At 34.7% G+C, this 19,591-nt stretch overlaps 2 protein-coding genes across 2 annotated transcripts; one reads left to right on the top strand and one right to left on the bottom strand.

Moving 5' to 3' along the window:
• Positions 1 to 285: 285 nt before the first annotated feature.
• LOC138325174 (histone chaperone asf1b-A-like) lies at positions 286 to 11,641 on the bottom strand. Its single transcript, XM_069270655.1, has 4 exons — positions 11,461 to 11,641; positions 5,806 to 5,921; positions 3,768 to 3,944; positions 286 to 3,251 (listed from the first exon to the last, which is right to left on the bottom strand). Exons 1-4 carry the CDS (start codon positions 11,567 to 11,569, stop codon positions 3,015 to 3,017), a joined length of 639 nt encoding a protein of 212 aa, XP_069126756.1. The 5' UTR covers positions 11,570 to 11,641; the 3' UTR covers positions 286 to 3,014.
• Positions 11,642 to 11,647: 6 nt separating this feature from the next.
• LOC138325173 (vimentin-type intermediate filament-associated coiled-coil protein-like) lies at positions 11,648 to 17,042 on the top strand. Its single transcript, XM_069270654.1, has 2 exons — positions 11,648 to 11,790; positions 12,839 to 17,042. Exon 2 carries the CDS (start codon positions 12,930 to 12,932, stop codon positions 13,572 to 13,574), a length of 645 nt encoding a protein of 214 aa, XP_069126755.1. The 5' UTR covers positions 11,648 to 11,790; positions 12,839 to 12,929; the 3' UTR covers positions 13,575 to 17,042.
• The last annotated feature ends 2,549 nt before the right edge of the window (positions 17,043 to 19,591 follow it).

Raw genomic sequence — 19,591 nt, 5'->3', positions numbered from 1 at the left:
ATTTAGCACCAACATTATTAATCATAGCAGGAGAGTATTTTGCTTCAAACTATATAGCACTGAATATTTTTTCTGCACGATTCTGACTATCCATTCAAATTTCTTTCATTAAATAAAACTGACACATTTTTGTTGTCTTTTTTCTTTCAAAGGAAAAAACAACAGAACTAATTCCTGTAGCACAATGTGGAAAACACCCACAGCTTAAAAAGACGATAAAATCATGGTAGGACTTTAATATTATCCCCGATCATCTGGAAATATCAACATTTTTAACTTCAAATAAATTTGTGCTTTATATTGCATTTGTATGGTAAAAAAACCCACCATGACATATTAACTTCCTGTGTTGTGATGTGGTGTGACTATTAAAGGGACATGAACCTTAAATAAGTTATTCTGTATGCTTAGAGATAGTTTTCAGATAATTATTGAATATTTCATTACAATGATTGGTTATCTAAAACAACAGGAAAACATGGGGAATACCTACCCCAAAAATGATAAAAATAGAACCGTCATATTCTATTTTTGGAACACAAAACAAAAGCTGGCCGAAAGCGAGGTTATAATGGACAAACATGCTGACATGACAGGAATATTAGTTTTCCACATTTAAAGATTATTTTCTTATTGACGATGGTTGACATATGAAGTTTACGTCATATTTGTTAATATTTGTTATAAAACAATTTGTATTCAGTGCAAGAAATATATGTCAAAAGTCAAACAAGACTTTTCATTCGACGGGGCACCGCGAAGGAAGATTTTTGACTTAAATTAATGCACATATGTACATCACGCAAGTATGAAATGGAAGTTGCTCCCGTCTCTTGCATTTCAGCGATCCATTAATATTTACCTACTTTCCGAACCGCACACGTTACTGACTTGTGACATACTCTTGTTTCTATCGGAATTCATTTGTGTTCGCTTCACCCACGTTTTTCAGCAACCATTTTGTTTACAATCATTTAATGTGTGCAGTGCATTGTGGGAGGTCACCTAAGTTCAAAACTACTAATTTTATCACACTCAGTCTACAAAATTCGACCGGGCCATTTCAAAATACAGAAAGATGGAATTTCCATTATAATTATTTTATTTGGCACATTTGCACAATAACTGATATATATTACTTAGTAAGGTATCTGACATGTCTTAAATATGTATTTTACTCAAACTGACGTGGTTTATTTAGGTTCATGTCCCTATAAATACATGTATTATGTAATTTCTGTAACGTCAACCATACTCTCTTTATCATAATCGAACATTATGCTTTATCTTTTTATTTTGAAACAAAAGCAGACAAGTTATGTTAAGCTATTCACCAATTATGAGCTACATAATGCTTGGGTTACAATGATAGGCCGATATCCGGGTTTATGGGGTAATTGGGAGAACACCGCTGGTTTTGGCCATTTTCCCCGAAATCGGACAATACCGGTAAAAAATATGTCACACCTCATTTACATAAAAAGGAGGTTGTGCCGTAATCGTACGGCATCTGTTTCCAAATAGATTTTTTTTGGGGATAACGAAGCAGTGAATACCAACCCAGTATCTCATACTAATCGGCCGATTATCATAAGATGTCCGGGTGATAACCAGCTTATTTTCCAGACATATCTTACTAATAATAAACGATAGTTGCACCAGGTCCGGCCGAATGTTGGGCGGTGTGATTGCCACTCGATTCCCGACCGGATATCGGACGATACTTAAACGATAAGTGAAGGATATGTGTCCGTTTATTGAAATCTATGGGACACCGAAGAGATTTTAACTTCCGAGTTAAAACTCTTCGGACACCTTCGCGATGCTGCTTGAGAGCCCCGGTCACCAGCCGGCCATGTCTGGTGTCCAGTCAGGAACTGGGCTAAAATGGCTCAAAATCATGTCGGGAGTACATCCTAAGTCTAATCGGAAAGGGTTGTGACCAAAGCATTAGTATCATACAATGCATTTTTTCCCAGTAAAAAACAGTTTCTATTAAAGGCCTTGCATTAACTACTACACAGGGTGAATTCAGTCTAAACTGGACACAGAAAATTAAAATTCAGACATGTTACTTTGAATTTTAGCATTTAAATGTGGTTGTTGTATTTTTTTAAAACGTGAAATCTGTAAAGTTGTGCATATCATAATAGATTTCAATATCAGACAAAACTACCTACAAACTGTATACAAATGATAAAAGCAATTGCCATTTCTCATGCTTTTTAGATATATGATTTAGAGTGATCAAAGTTAAGGTATTAAAAGCCGATTAGGTCCTTACAACAAAATCAATTTCACAGCTTTCATTCACAAATACTTATATCATCATACTTGTATCATATCATGCAAGTACTGTATAGGTAAGTTTGAAGATTTCCTGTGTGGTTGCTATGAGTTTACAGAAAACGCCTCCTGGCTATGTACTTCATAGGTGATATCTGGGAATTGGTTTTTTATACATGTATAGCAATGGAAGGATCAACAAATAATGCAAGGCTATCTTCCATGTTTGCATATCAAAGAGTTATCTACCCTTGCAAGTAGGCATCGGCTGATTGACTGATAGGAGTGTAACATCATATTTCACTAATACAAACTTATGATGCCACAATCTATACCCACCCGCAGGACAGATTACTCTGTAATACACAAAGATAGGACATACATTGATTGGTAAATGCACACGTCAGTCTAGTTTTGTTAAATAAAAGAAAGGCCCCCCATTACTACATCTTGTACAAAATTCATCTATAAAACAAATATAAATGACAATGAAAACATAACTTACACCTCCACTTTGTTCAAACTAATGTAGAAATGACTTGAAAATCTTCAAAGCACTTCTGATACAAAAGCCCAAAGAAATTTTGCCAACAGCATAGTAACAGATGTAAAAGTCAACAAAACAAAGAGTTGATATTCTTCAAAACACTTCAGTAAGTTCACAGAGATTTTGCAATTAGCGCAGATGTAAATAGTTGACACGACAATGAGATGAAGAGATGTAATGATCACATTTCCATTTTAATATTGTCACTTGTCCCTAGACTTGAGCTGTTGTTGTTTAGGACAGCTGCCACAGGTTTGTTTACAACACCGTCTTTATTGTCTACACACATTTGGTTTGATTCTGACTCAGTGTTTGTCGTTGGTGGTACATTTTCATCAGTAGGTGTTTCGCCATTATCGTCCCAGTCGATTTTAAATCGGGTAACACGGGGATTGGTGGCTAGTAAACTCCTTTCAAGCTGTAAAAAGAAAGGAACGTTATGCATTAATTTGTAGTGATTTATTGGCACATACTATAGAAGCAGTCTGCAACTTTAAGCACTAGACCGATGCCCATAACAAGTAATTTTACAGCCAACTAGTGCCAACTGTAATGAACAATTGGACAAGTGGCTCCTCAACCAATTAAAATCAGTAAATACTATTTTAGCAAGAGCGGTGGTCAATTGCATTTTTCGACACATTTTGAGTGCATTCTGTTTGCAACTGTTTCTGTCCGGCTGCATCATTTTGTGAGAATTTGCATTCAAGAACACATCCAGACTAATTTGGGTAAAAATTTCAAACTGATCATGACTGAAGCGCTGAAGCAAAACTGCTGTATATTTCATTTGGACTAGTGATGAAATAGTTAGACTAGTGAATTTTTTGGGGTAACTTGTCCAAATGATTAGCAGGGAAAATATCAATGTCTGATGGATTTTAGATAATTGAGAATTCGAAGTCTCATGTTGTTAAATTTATGCATATCTTACCTTATCATATTGTGGGACAGAAGGTGGTTCCTCTTTTAATTCCTGATCTTTATATTCATTGTTAACATAATATCCTACTCTGATGAATTCACGATTTCTATATGAACAAGTTAATAACACTACAGTTACACCGACAGCGTCAGCAACTGGAATCTTTTCTGTGTTGGGAGGTCCAGCCTTAAAAATAAAACAAAAATATTGAGATCACATGTTATTCTTATAAAGTATCTTTCAGATTTTGTTGCTTGTTAAGTAAAGACCTAGCACTAGCAAAAATTGTATACATATTGACATATTCAAAAGTTATCTGCCCTTGCAAGTATGTATTGAATGTGACGTCATGCCTTTGAGAGCATATAAATCAAAGTGCCAAGGCTCAGAGAGAGCGATGCATTTACATAATAATCAAATGATATCACATTCTTTAGTTTTCTCTCGTCCTCAAAGGGGAGAAAACTCTGTAAGAATAACTCAATTTTAGATTCAAAGACATGTACAGATTATTACATGATAAAATATAACATTCCACTATATAAAGGTATATATATGAAATATGCAATCCTAACCAAGGTATAAGTCTTATCTGATATATTATTCATTAAACAAATCAAAGATAAAATTAAATAGCATATAAACTAGTTTATTAGTCAATACAGAGGACTCCACATAATCGAATAACGGTTATTTGAATATTTCGGTTATTTGCATAAAATTCTGCGGTCCCTATTTTTTCCTTCTTCATCTTTGTTTTTCAACTCCGTGTATATGCATAGACTTTTACATGACCTCCGGTTATTTGAATAAATTATTTGGGAAATTCTAAAAATAAAATCGAATATTTTTCAATTTTGCAATATATTTTTAGCGAAATTCGCCGATATATGTTTCAAGATACTTCGCCTTTACTAGAAATCATCATGGTGACAGATTAACGTTATCGTATGGCTTGTTATTTTATGCATGAATCTGCAAAGGTATTCGACGCTGTTACGATTTACATCAGCAGCGGTTGATCATAACTTTAGTATAATCACTGACTCAAACATCTAATTAAAGCATTTGTTCTTTCCAATATGTTTATTTATTAACGAAACGTACCTTAGTTCGCGATCGGTTGGAGAAACCATGCTTCCTTACAACAATCGCCATTCATGAGTAGTCTCGTTCAACCAGAGTCTTGTTGACTACGACAGACATGTGCGTATCAAGCGTCTCGTTGAACGAGACATAAAAGCATGTAAAGTCGGCGTGCAATGACTACCGCAAGTTTCGTACAGTATGTAGGATACAAAAGAAACTTGCTACGTTGTTTCATTGCTACTTGAATATGCATTAATTTCTTAAATCTTATCAAGCTATTCGCCGTATAGATCAACAATACAGGGAGAATTCTCAAAACACATTGAGGTCCAGTGAACGCATGGCTTCATCACCTGCCGCCATTTTCGAATTCATGCACATGTGAAAAATTATAAACAACACTACTAGTTGATCGGCACTTTGAAGTTTAATCACGATCGTAAGTTCATTTTGCCAGGCAAATGTACATTAATTTGTTTATTATTTAGGTTCAGAATTGTAGACACAAATTCAATCCTGTTTAGTTATTGCATTTGATATCGATCGTTTAGCTGTTTCTCAAAGATTCACGTGTCGATCTAACGTAAACAAGAATCTAATATTGGAATATGTTTTGTTATTAAACAATTAAAATCGATTTACAACTTCGAAAATGATTACTTGTTGTTCGTTTTAAGAGTAAATAATTTACGTATTTATCAAGTAAACGAAACGATATCTATTTGCCTGTTCACATACATATGTGAGGTCAAACGAAGGTGCGAAATGTCATCTCCGCCTATTCGAATACTCCGGTTATTTGCATATTTTCTTCTGGAAAATAACTTATTCAAATAAGCGGAATCCTCTGTATTTTCCATATGAGAGAAAGATGATTATGTCAAAAAGAGAAAATAAGATAACAAATTAACATTTTATAATACATGATAATTCATAATGAAATATTGTATCACTGTACCTGGAAGACAAACATGTGCCTCCCTCCTGGGATAGGGCCGACCAGAACAGAATCAAGCGTTTGATCATACTCTTCACTTTCTGCAGCTCCAACATAGATTATTTTCCATTCTAAATCTGAAACACCAAAAAGTTAACATAGCATCACTTTGAAAGTTTCTTAATAGAATGGTCATATGCTTCTTGGGAGTGAAAGTTTCATCACATTGATTTACCTACCAGGTAAATATTACTACAAATGACTAATTGATGTCTAGCATGCAACCCACCTTCTTAATCAAAAGAAGGTGATTGCTCTAGTCTTAGGAGTTTATGTTCATAACTGAACAGCCAGCATAGCCATGGGAAAAACCAGTGAGACTTTTTATGTCAGGATATATATAATCTATAATCTGTAAAATTTATAATTATATAACAGGACATTTCAAGAAGAACAATCAATTTTTAATTTAAAGAGATGATCCACCACCATCAGAGCATAATAATATTTCTAATTTGGACGATAATTGATGTTTGATTATGTGTATGTCTAATTAACACAAAAATACATATAAAATAATTTGTTCCGCTTTTGTAGTCTGCACAATCAGTAGCACTATCTCATTCCATATAGGGCATACCGACAAAGTGTTTTGACACACAATTTTTTTTCGGGATGCAATTAATACTTCAGTACTTCATTCCATATCATAGGACAAACCGACATGTTGTAACTATCTTAGTAAATTTAGAAGCTCAAACTTTTCAATGGCAGTAATACGGTGTAAAGCAAGAATTTTTTGTAACTGAAGAAAAATATTCGTCTGCTCCTGTTTTGCAAGAGAAAATTATCATTCATCAACGGTAGAGCATCTTTAAATTTAATTAGCATTTTTTGTATAATTCTTATGAACAAAATTGATGTCTGTTTTTTAAATACTATTTGTCAGAGGTGGAGCATCTTTAAAGCAATGATTAACAAGGACATAGTCATTCAGATCCCCTGCCAATGGAGATATCAAAGCTGAAGTAAGTTTGATTGTGGAGACTTATGTGTATGAAAAAAAAAACAGGAAAAGAAAGTTGAGCTAAAGAAAGATGGAGTATAATTCAAGTAGAGCGGGGCTGCAATTGTTGAATCAGGTATACAGCCTTGACATTTATATTAGACTATATACACAAAGATGGGTGGAGTTTTGCAAAGTAACATTTACCATATGATATTTTCAGCAATGTTTCCATGGTAACGGAAAAAGTGTGAAAATGAAAACCTAAAAATAGCAAAAGGTACTACTAGACCATTAAAAGAATGTGTCTATGAAGTTTCATGGAAATATCTCTGCTGGTTTTAGAGTTATGCTCCGGAAATGAACCTGCTACAAAAATATGATATTTTCAGCAATGTTTCTATGGTTACAGAAAAAAAGCACAAAAAGTGAAAACCTAAAAATAGCAAAAGGCACTACTAGACCATAAGAACAATGTGTCTATGAAGTTTCATGGAAATATCTCTGCTGGTTTTAGAGTTGTGCTCAGGAAACGATTCTTACACAAAAATCTGCCATTTTCAGCAATGTTTCCATGGTTACAGAAAAAAAGTACAAAAAGTGAAAACCTTAAAATAGCAAAAGGCACTACTAGACCATAAGACTAATGTGCCTATGGAGTTCCGTGCATATATCTCAACCGGTTTTCCAGTTATGCTGCGGAAACGAACCTGGTACAAAAATATATTTTCAGCAATGTTTCCATGGTTACGGAAAAAATGCAAAAAATGAAAACCTAAAAATAGCAAAAGGCACTACTAGACCATAAGACCAATGTGTCTATGAAGTTTCGTGGAAATATCTCTTCTGGTTTTAGAGTTATGCTCCGGAAACGAACCTGGTAAAAAATATGTTATTTTTAGCAATGTTTCCATGGTTACGGAAAAAATGCAAAAAATGAAAACCTTAAAATAGCAAAAGGCACTACTAGACCATAAGACCAATGTGTGTATGAAGTTTTGTGGAAATATCTCTACTGGTTTTAGAGTTATGCTCCGGAAACCATTCGTACGGACGGAACCCATTTGTATATCCCCCACCAACTTCGCATCCTCGATACTCCAGGGCTTCCGATCACTTACGATCTCTACACCCCTGGACTTTCTCATAGTGAAATTGAAGGCAGCTCAGCGGAAAACATTTGACCAATCACAGGCTTGCAAAGATTTCCTTTGAAGACTACAGAAAGCGACGAACATCAAAGCCACACACAGTACAGTGTACTGTTTACGGCTCTTTTGAATGTACATCAAAGGACTAAATTACCTGAACATTCTATTCTGTTGCCTCCAGTTTTACTATGAGATAGTCCAGGGGTGTAGAGATCGTAAGTGATCGGAACCCCTGGAGTATCGAGGATGCCAACTTCATTGGGCGGGGGATAATTAGATTTCATGAAAGGAGAAGGTACGTTTAGACTCGAATATGGCCTCAAAATTAATTCTCCAGTAAAGAACAACATATTTTGCCATATAACACTGAATACATTTGCTAACACATTACATCTCGAAAATATCCCGCATGTGCCAATTATGTTCACTATGACGTCATCAACATGCAGTTTCCCGCCATTTTTCACAAAAATCCTTGAAAAGTCATACTTTTTGAGTGGTTTTCTCTAAAAATGAATGTGGCCGCCTTCGTGGAGCAGAAAGAGATTTTCACACGTTGTGTATCGTGTATTTACGCATATCCATGCAAAATGTAAAGTACGTTGCTCCAAGGTGGCGGCCAAATCCATTTCAAGCCTTTTCTAACCTAAAGATGATGAATTTCTAGCAAAATTTGGCGAGAAGAGGAAAATCATCAATTTGATGACGTCATAGGTTGGACACATAGTGTACATGGTTATAACAAATTATGTTTTGATGAATGGCAAGTATGAGAGTATTTTTTGACATGAAATAGATGGGGATCAGAGTTAATTTTTTTCGACATGAAAAATTAAGGCCAAATACTGGTCCTATCATATCTACTCCTTTATTAAGCTTTACATGGGGTTACTGCCATAACATGAGAGTCGACTGGTCAGTCGTTTTTTTATCGGATGTTATTTTGCTGACTGTCGGCTCTCATTTCCAAAGGCCTATTTCGTTGATGCAGCTTCCGACGTCAGATGAAAGCAGAAGGAAAAGTGCAATAATATCAATATTTCTTGCTCTAACAGTGATAACAATGATGTGTACTTACAGTTTAGGTATTAATTATCCCATTTATCTAGGAAAACCATAACTTGAGGCCTCATAAAATAAAAATATTTTAGCGGATTAGATAGGATGAATCCCTTCTGTAACATTTTGACCTAGTTTGTAATATGGCGAATGGTTACTACAAACAAGAGGCCCATGGGCCTTAAAGGTCACCTGAAAATTTAAGCCATCTGGACCCCACTGGGCTCCACCCCTCAGCCTTTGGGGATGAGACAGGGTCAAAATGACATAATAGCAAAATGTCCTCTTGTGGTTATAATGTGAATCAAAAGTTTGAACAATTTCCAGTAGAAAATAAACAAGATATACCCAAGAAGTATTTAATATAAACTATAGCAAACTTGGCCTCCTCCCCAGGGGCAAACAAAGAGGCCAAGGGTTATAAAATTCACAATTCTGATAAAGCACCACAATATCTTTAGAACACAAGGTCCAATAATAGCATTATTACAAAGGACATGAACTCTATAATATAGTTACCGTCGAAAAATTCCCTTTTTCAAACTCATCCTAGATCTTGTTGATATAAGCTAAGGCTACATACAGAGTTTCATCAAAATCAGTTCACATTTACCAAAGTTATCTTGTTCACAAGCACAATGATAAAATTAGAACAAAGGGCAATAACTTGTACGTTACTGTCGAATAATTCCCATTTTTGAACTCATACGATGTCTTGTTGATATAAGGCTACATACAAAGTTTCATCAACCTCGGTTAACATTTTACTCAAGTCATCGTGTTCACAAAGTAAAGTTAACGACGACGGAAAAAAGGCTATCGCAATAGGTCACCGTGACCTAGGTCAGGTGACCTAAAAACGGAATATGAATTCAAGCGGGCAGAATGCAAGTAAAAGTAAAGGCAGATCAAGCGTTTTGGGGACTTTGCAATTCGTTTTTTCTATTTACCGGCCGGATCGCTTTCATCATGAAGTTTTGTCTGGGTCATAAAAGTTTACGTTAGTAGATGTAACTATTTGTTTTAGATGGATTTTACTGCTGATTTTGTCAAAATACTTGTTGATTTATGAAAAAGAGGTAGGTATTTGACATTGATGACGATTTAAACATGATTTAAACGTTTTATATTGTCACAATCCAAACTTTGAAAATGTTACCCTCAGCATCGGGTAAATGGCCAATCGGAAGTTAGAGGTTAGACACGACGTAATGTTCCAAAAGTGTCTCGTCGTGCTATACCTCTAACATTGTTGGAGTATACATGGGTGTTTCATTTGACTTGATAAGACACATGTTTAATCATGTGTATGTGTATTGAAAGTATTTGCAGAGAGAAATGTTTTTTATTCCCGGTTCATGGTAGGCCGGGAACGTATATTCATTCTAAGTGACAAACAAATCCTCGGACAAATATTATACACACCATTAAACATCAGCTATTGTTTGATGGGTATTGTTTATGCTCTGTCGGCAGTACTGGTGGAGCATCTTTACCATTAGAACGAATATACGTACCCGGCCTGCTATATTTTTCGGCCGCGTATGAATTGGTCCCTATGTGTCGTAGTGGAGCACTGCCTCCGAAAATCACTCGGGCACAGTTTTCTATACTTTTTTTGTAGGTTTCCAATTATTTTATGTGTATACATGCATTTACATATTATTTTTGTCCAAAACAAACATAACTACCATTCTTAATATCTACCGTACCGCTCACCCGACGTCATATTCACAACTTCTGGACTTACCGTAAAAGTTTCCTTCAGAAAGACCTTTATATGTATAACGTAAAAAAAAATAATGCCTCGATGGAAATTCGATAATCTATGTGGTTCAGTTTTATTACCTAGTAAGTAAGCGATATCGAACAAGTAAGATAAAATGCAAATACACGTTTTATAATGGTTTGCATAATCATTACTTTGCTCCATTAGCAGTAATAGGCACCAATTGTAGCTCTAAAGACGACACCATTTTCTGTCTAAAAGTCTTTTGAGCTACAATATTGCAGCTACTTTACCATCATGATAAATTAAGTATGTAGCAAATTAGCGTCCGTTGATATGAGCACAATCTGTCCATAACATGTTACATTGTTCATTGTTATATATAATATACAATAAGAATTGACCTCATTAAAAAGTTGATGGTCAGCAAATTAATCTATTTTCTTTGCTTACTAAATCTACAAAATTTAGTTTATTTTTAAATACCAATATAGTTCAGTACTGTAAATTAACTACTTACCACGGCCACACAACAATTGTGTATAACGGTAATTTATTTAGTTTTTACTTTTTCGCAAGAACGAGTAGAAGCGGTCTGTACGATATTTAGGTTGATAAAAACACGGGTTTCCCGGTTTTTGTTTTCACATGGTCGAATACACATAAACAAGAAAGACCATTAAAGGCATTATTTTGATAAGGGAAAAAAGACCCCAGCAGTGTATACATACCTTCCGTTAAGTCTTCTAAACATTCAAAAGTAATCTCAAACTGAAAAGGGTTAAGAAAAGGCGACGGGTTATCTAGAACAACAACATCTAATATATTAACTTTCGCCATGGTCCTTCCAGTTTCTTTACATTGACGAGCTAAATGGCGCCAATGACGGTAAATGTTATGATAAGTGTGGTTGGTGGAAAGAAAATCCTAGTCGCAAGAACACGGCTACTGGTTGGTCAATTATGTCTTAATCCTTCTGCGCATGCACAATACCAGAGATCAACTTCCGGATGGTCTTCGACACGAATCAGACTGCAGACGAAACTTTATCAACGATTTTGGTCAGTATATTTCCGATATGTTCATTAAAATAAATTTTAAATATGACAACTTAATGATCGTTGTTCAATTAAAATAGTTGTCATTATCCTACGATTCCCTTATGACTTATTTCACCTTACGCTATTGCACACAGCCTCTCCACTAAAGGCCTACCTAGCTGACGGTGACAGCTGTCATTTTCGTCAGATCTCAATCAGAAATAACATCCTCGAACCTCGATACTCCAGGGATTACTATCACTGATGTCCATCAAAGAATCAAATGTCATCTGTTGCCTCCAGTTATAATATGAGATAGTTTCAACACGCACCAAATTCAGATAGAAAAAACACAACGCAGAGCAGCAAGATATGTTCACAACAAATATCACGACACCAGTTCAGTTACAAACATGTTACATCAACTCAACTGGGTAACATTACAGACCCGACGGCTACACACAAGATTGATACTTTTCTACAAAATAATTCACAATATAGTTGCTGTCGAATACCAGACCATACTCATACCAGTAGACCACAGAACCAGACACTCCAATCCACACTCCTTCAGACAAATCTCTGCTACAAAAGACACATACAAATATTCATTTTTCCCACAAACAATAACACAATTTAATCTCCTCCCTGTAGTAGCAGTACAATGCACTACACTCGAGGACTTCAAGGCACATATTTCCAACGTAGCCCTTGAAGCCCTCACACATTAGTTCTGCACACACCTTTTATCTATATACTTAAAAAAAATCACAAATTTAATCCTTTCACACCCTTGCACCTCTACAGGTCACCATGACATAATCGTCATATTTTGACGGCGTCATGTAAATAGAAGAAGAAGTTCAGGGGTGTATATAACGCCAGTGATAGTAACCCTTGAAGTATCGAGAATGAGGAGTGAAGATCGACACCTCCCTGACCTTATATACTTACTCCCATTGGTAATAGACTCTCTGTCAATGTACCGGTGTATATTCAATATAAAGACAACATATAATCGATTAAAAACTTCTAATGTATCAATAAAATAATTAATTTGCTTTTACAGGTTTGGTGTTGGTCCAAGAATGAGTAAATGCCAGCGGATAAGGATAAAGATATTAAGATTATAAAAATCCTAACCATTCTATTCATTAAATATGTTAAGCAGAACAAATATTCAGGAAGCAAACAAACACCTGCATGCTATGCATCAACGCATAGCATCCCTGGAAAACACTATACAACACCAGAACCAGACATTAATAGACAGGGACTTGATGTATCAGCAACAATTTCAACAGCTAAAAGCTGTAAAAGAGGAAGAAATTAAGACAATCCAGAATAGACTACATGAAGAGGAACGCGATTCTAAGGAGAAAGACAAACTGTTGGAAGTTCAAAAGCAATTAGCAGAAGAAAAAGACTTAAAGATCAAAGAACTTGAAGAAAAAGTGAATATACTAAAACAAATTTTGCAGTTTTTACCAAACCTTAAATCTATGGTTAGCGTGCTGGATTCAGTCAATGATTCACCTACTGAGGTTCTTATGAATGGAGATGTAGAAAATATGCATGGAAATCTAAGAACAAATCACACACCAAAGGCTTCATCGCTGGCTAGACATTATGTGACTAACATGAGATCTAGAAACTTTTCAATTTCTGAAGATAGTGATGAGGATAACAAAGCAACTACTGGTGAAGGGCATGAGGTTACTTTAAAAATTGATACTATAGACCACAATAAATCTCCTATAATGGAATCTCCGGGCACACTTGAGGGAAAAGAATATTATTTATAGCCCTGCCGTTTAGCACACAGGGACCTGGCACAAATTTCTAACCAACAGAATATATATATACTTGAACATGTATTTATGTTATCCATACTATGATATAAATATATATATCGGTTACTAGTTGTTGGTTGGAAATTTGTACTAGGTCCCTATGGTTGAGCATAATTTTTCTATTTTACTTTGAATAGTTTTAAAAGTTTGAATGTTCTGATTTGAAAGGAAGTATAATTCTTACAGATAAGAAAGCATACATCCTTGATACAGTAATATGCAAGTAAATTACCTTTTCTAATTTTACATTAGCTTGTATTGGGAACCTGATAGTTAAACATGGGTGAAAACAGGGACTACTAACTGTACCCATTGCATATCATAAATAAATCTTGAGAAATAAAATCTTTATTAATGATTTACTGTGGTAGGTAATGTCTAACAATTATACATATATATTTAATGTAAATTTCTAGTATACTTAAGTATTTGATTAATTTTATATTGTTAACCAGTTTGAAAGAAATTAAAATACAGATCCTTTTTTGCAAATTCATTTCATAGAAGAGGATATCTGACAATATCACATTCAGATGCAAGCTATGAACTATTGTATTAGCCTCAGAATCTTGACAGGAAATTTCAGGGGACAAATTAGTTAAGGAAAAAGGTTCAAATTGCAGACTTATTTAAAAAAAAAATTGTATGTAGTCATTTTGCTTTTGTGCAGGAGTGCAAAGGTCATCAGAATATGACCTCTGATGGGATGTTGTCATATCCTCTATGAAATGAAACAAGAATAATGATCTGTATTTTTATCAGGTTGTAATTTTATTCTTATATACCTACATACTTGTAAAGCTGACCAAAACAGGTTGTGATTTAACTTTACTTTATATTTCTATATACCAGTACATAAATTATAAAAGACTAGTATTTTGTGTCGTCTATATTGTGCCTGTCATTCCTGACTCTAACATTATTGCTTTTCTGTAATGCATGAGGCTTTAAATTTGTAGTACTGGAATTTATCGTCCATCTTTATCATTCTGATTGGTACATGCAGTCAAACCTCATTAACTTGAAGACAACAGCACTGAAATTTAATCATTTACCCCTAAAATGTCATAATTGACTTGTGTAGTCTTTGAATTAAAAGAGCCTAAATGTGTCTTCAGGGGAACGTAAGTTAATTACTGACATAAATCTTTGAATAATTTGAAGATTCCAGATTTAGTGTACACAAATATATATATATATCATATCATGAATAGTTTGGTTGACACAAACAGAATAATTTTAAAGTAAACAGGATGTTAGAGGTTAATTTACAGTTTAATGATGTTAGATGTAATTTATTATTCAAATAGCTGTGATGTTATAATTTGAGTACTTTAATAATATAAGTCTTGGTGAGAAACTGCTGTTACGTGTTGTACAGTATTTGTTTTGTATGTTAATTTATGTAATTACAAATCTTGTATTTATGGAAATAGAATCCATTTTTTGTTCCAAGTTAAGCTCTGTTTTTATAGCATCTTAGTGTCCACTGCAGCATGCTTCATTGAGATAGCATTATAACAAATGCAGGGACTATTAATTCATCTACATGTATGTAAAAAGTTTGAATTGAATGAAATATTGTTTCTATGCAAAATGAAAAAAAACTTGAACCTGCCTAAATGAAACAAAAAGAGTCATTAAAAGGGCATTCCTCCATTTGAAATGGTTTCGGGGTGTCATCATGCATTTTTCCTGAAAAGAGAAAATTAATTTACTTTTGTTTACTAAATTGATACACTTCGGTTACCGGAAAATTCTGAAACTATTACTCTGGTGCTCAAAATTCATAATATTGATCCAATGCATAGGTCACTACTAAAACAGCAACAACTGACAGTATTTGTTTGTGTTACCTTCTTTTTCTTTACCATGGGGTACCAGGTAACAAATCTATTATTGATAGACAAAATAACAAAATATAACCTTTATAGCATTAATTTGATGTTTAGAATTTTAAGACATCCAATGTGTCAAAATGAAGGAATGTCCTTGTTTAAGCTAAGACATATCACTATCTGCTAAAAGCTTGAACCAGGAAGATTTCATTTTGTCGGTACATGTTTATTTTCAATCATATACTATTGGTAATGTATTAATCTACCAGTGTGTCATATACTATTGGTAATGTATGAATTTACCAGTGTGTCATATACTATTGGTAATGTATGAATTTACCAGGAAGATTTCATTTTGTTGTTACGTGTATATTTTCAATCATATACTATTGGTAATGTATGAATTTACCAGGAAGATTTCATTTTGTTGTTACGTGTTTATTTTCAATCATATACTATTGGTAATGTATGAATTTACCAGGAAGATTTCATTTTGTTGTTACGTGTTTATTTTCAATCATATACTATTGGTAATGTATGAATTTACCAGGAAGATTATCATTTTGTCGTTACGTGTATATTTTCAATCATATACTATTGGTAATGTATGAATTTACCAGTGTGTTAAACAGGAAACATTAAGATATTTTGTGTGTAATAAGAGCTGTATATAGAGGTTACACAACGAGTGGCTGTTGGAAATGGAATTTATTCCACACGAGTGAGTTATTTTTTAAAAGTTACAAAAGACACGAGCTTAAGCGAGTGTCTTTTGTAACTTTTAAAAAATAACTTATGAGTGTGGAATAAATTCCATATCCAACAGCTACGGGTCGTGTGACCTGTTTCTACCACAATTATATTCGCTTTTAGCCGATAGAAATACGATGAGGATAAGTACGCTATCCAACAGCAGTTTTGGCGTCAAGCGGCGATCACAGCATAGCATGACGTCACTCGATTATTGATGATGTCAACAAATGAAGACACGACACTTAGAAAGACGTAGTTCGGTCAAAGTTCATCGTGTCAGCCAATCAGAATGCATACAGAGTTTATACCACGTGTGGTATAAACAAATTGTTAATCAACAGCTGCATCGTTTATTTGATACCCTGAGAGTTGAATAACACTGGCTATTGTGGTAGAAAGATGTTTTAAAACTGTTTCATTACATGGTAAACATTCTGATTGAACCTTTTAGAATATCTACATAAATTTTATTAGATTACCAGGTAGTATTTCCTGTTATGTTTGGTTTGGACTTATAGCAATCTAAATTTCTATGTAATATTTATCCCCTTTTTATATTGCTTTTGCCTATATACATATGTACATTGTAAGATATATTGTTTTAAATTGAACTATTTATTTTGTAATTGGAAATAGGATCTAATGCAATGTCATATTCTATGAAAGTAGCTTGCAGATATACTTTTAAATGCAAATGTATGCCAATTTTACATTCCATATTTCCTTTATATATATATTGCACATATTTTGAAAAATATAAAATTTAATAACTTGCCATTCATGTTTGGTATCAAAGTACCAGGATTTTATACACATTTAGTATTAGTATATTCTGGAGTAATAAATTATCTTTAAAAATACTGTAATTGGTGTTTGTTTTATCAATAACTCATTTGAACTTGTTCACTTTTGCCTTCTCAGTTTTATCAGAAGAAAAGGGCAACATGAGGACATGACGTCATCAACTTTTTTAGCCCACCATCACCAGATGGTGGGGCTATTCAAATCGCCTTTCGTCCGTGGTCCGTCCTTCTGTCCGTCCATTAACAATTCTTGTTATCGCTATTTCTCAGAGAGTGCTGCATGAAGGGATCTTTCTCAAATTTCATATGTAGGTAATCCCATAGGGCATTAGTTATGCATATTGCATTTTCAATCGGAACTCCTCGGGCATTCTTGAAAAGTGCCGAAGGTTCCCGTTTGATTGCATTTTGGGACCAATCGGTGAACAAGATGGCCGCCAGGCAGCCATCTTGGATTTTGATAGTTAAAGTTTGTAATCGCTATTTCTAAGAAAGTGTTGAAGACTCTCAATTATCATATTTAGGTTGCATTTTGGGACTGATCGGTGAACAAGATGTCAGCCATCTTGGATTTTGATTATTAGTTTAAACAATATTTTATTAGCCCACCATCATCAGATGGTGGGCTATTCAAATCGCTTTTTGTCCGTGGTCCGTCGTCCGTCCGTCCGTCCGTTAACAATTCTTGTTATCACTATTTCTCAGAAAGTACTGAAGGGATCTGTCTCACATTTCATATGTAGGTTCCCCTATGGCCCTAGTTGTGCATATTGCATTTTGGGACCAATCGGTCGACAAGATGGCCGCCAGGCAGCCATCTTGGATTTTGATACTTAAAGTTTGTTATCGCTATTTCTCAGAAAGTGCTGAAGGGATCTGTCTCAAATTTCATATGTAGGTTCCCCTAGGGCCCTAGTTGTGCATATTGTATTTTGGGACCAATCAGTCAACAAGATGGCCGCCAGGCAGCCATCTTGGATTTTGATACTTAAAGTTTGTTATCGCTATTTCTCAGAAAGTACTGAAGGGATCTGTCTCAAATTTCATATGTAGGTTCCCCTAGGGCCCTAGTTGTGCATATTGTATTTTGGGACCAATCAGTCAACAAGATGGCCGCCAGGCAGCCATCTTGGATTTTGATACTTAAAGTTTGTTATCGCTATTTCTCAGAAAGTACTGAATGAATCTGTCTCAAATTTCATATGTAGGTTCCCCTAGGGCCATAGTTGTGCATATTTTGATTTGGGACCGATCGATCAACAAGATGGCCGCCAAGGAGCCATCTTGGATTTTGATAGTTGAAGTTTGTTGCTGCTATTTCTCAGAAAGCACTGAAGTGATCTGTTTCAAATTTTATATGTAGTATGTTTGCAAAAGTTTGAAAAGCAGAGAAAAGATCCCTCTTTCCATTGTCAGACATAGATCATTCTTTGGTGGGCGCCAAGATCCCTCTGGGATCTCTTGTTCAAAGATAAGACAATACATGTAAAATAAATCCAATAATGTACATTAGGATTTGGTAACAAGCTTTAAGCTTATGTAAAACCATCTCCTTATTTGTGGTAGGCGTATATCTTATAAAGTAGAGTAGTCGAAAAAGAAGGGGGAAGCTCTATAAAAAACTTTGTTTACTATCCGGGTACTGATCCAGATTTCCATTATTATTTACAATTATGTCGCATACATAGATATGAGCAATAGGAACATATTGTATTTGACTTTATAATACACAATTTACAACATGTTTTAATAATTAGAAATTATGTTCTGTCGATCTTGCTTGCCACGTGTGTATATATACGTATTACATTTTTGGCCTTCTGGTGTTTTGTCCTTCTGTAGAATATCCGTGAGTCTCCAATTATCACATGCTTCCTCTTTTACAAAATATACATCTCTATCTATCCTTTTTTTTTTTTTTTTTTGCATTTCGATATTGCCAGATATTTAGATATTATATCTAAATATCTGATATTATATCTAAAATGTCCACTATCTGATCAGGGATCTGATAATTAGTATAGTAGTATGTAGAGTATGATTTTTACCGATTTTTTTATCTAGACCTCTAAAACGCCTAAAAAATGGCCTTAGCTAAGGCATTGTCAAGTGTGGTCCATTAATATGATTATAAAATCAGATCCCTGTGCTAAAGCCTTATACTAATTATTAACGCCTGGGGTGTCGATGATGGCCTAGAGTATTCTGAACAACCGGTTCGAACGTTTGTTAAAGTCATTATTTCAAGTATATATAAATCCCGACCCTGTGATGCCTGTCAAGGCTCGTCTGAAAACAATATAAAATCACCAGATCTGTCTTTAATTCATAAACGAACAACAAGGTCCAACCAGTCAGATTGACAAACATTTATAATCGAAAACGGCCATGCCAGTAAAGCGGACTATTTTTTAACAGATTTGTTTGTTCATGCAGGTGTACTGCAAGGTTCTCATCTTGGTCCGTTCTTCTTGAGGCCCCTAGTTTGTGACACAATTCTCTAAATCTACCGGTAATTCACTTCTTTCAAGTGTACCATAAGGATCTCTCTTTGATCACACAATGTATAATGCAT

The sequence above is a fragment of the Argopecten irradians genome, chromosome 6 (assembly GCF_041381155.1).
Source record: "Argopecten irradians isolate NY chromosome 6, Ai_NY, whole genome shotgun sequence".
Classification (NCBI taxonomy): Eukaryota; Metazoa; Mollusca; class Bivalvia; order Pectinida; family Pectinidae; genus Argopecten; species Argopecten irradians.
Note: the sequence above shows the minus strand (reverse complement) of the source record. Positions and strands in the feature narration are given on the sequence as shown.

Coding starts and splice junctions, on each gene's coding strand:
- LOC138325174 (XM_069270655.1), bottom strand. CDS start 11,569: ATGGCGAAAGTTAATATATTAGATGTTGTTGTTCTAGATAACCCGTCG. Junction 5,922..11,460: donor TTTAGAAGACTTAACGGAAG/GTATGTATACAC, acceptor TTGGTGTTTCAG/ATTTAGAATGGAAAATAATC. Junction 3,252..3,767: donor CTGTCCCACAATATGATAAG/GTAAGATATGCA, acceptor TTCTTTTTACAG/CTTGAAAGGAGTTTACTAGC.
- LOC138325173 (XM_069270654.1), top strand. CDS start 12,930: ATGTTAAGCAGAACAAATATTCAGGAAGCAAACAAACACCTGCATGCT.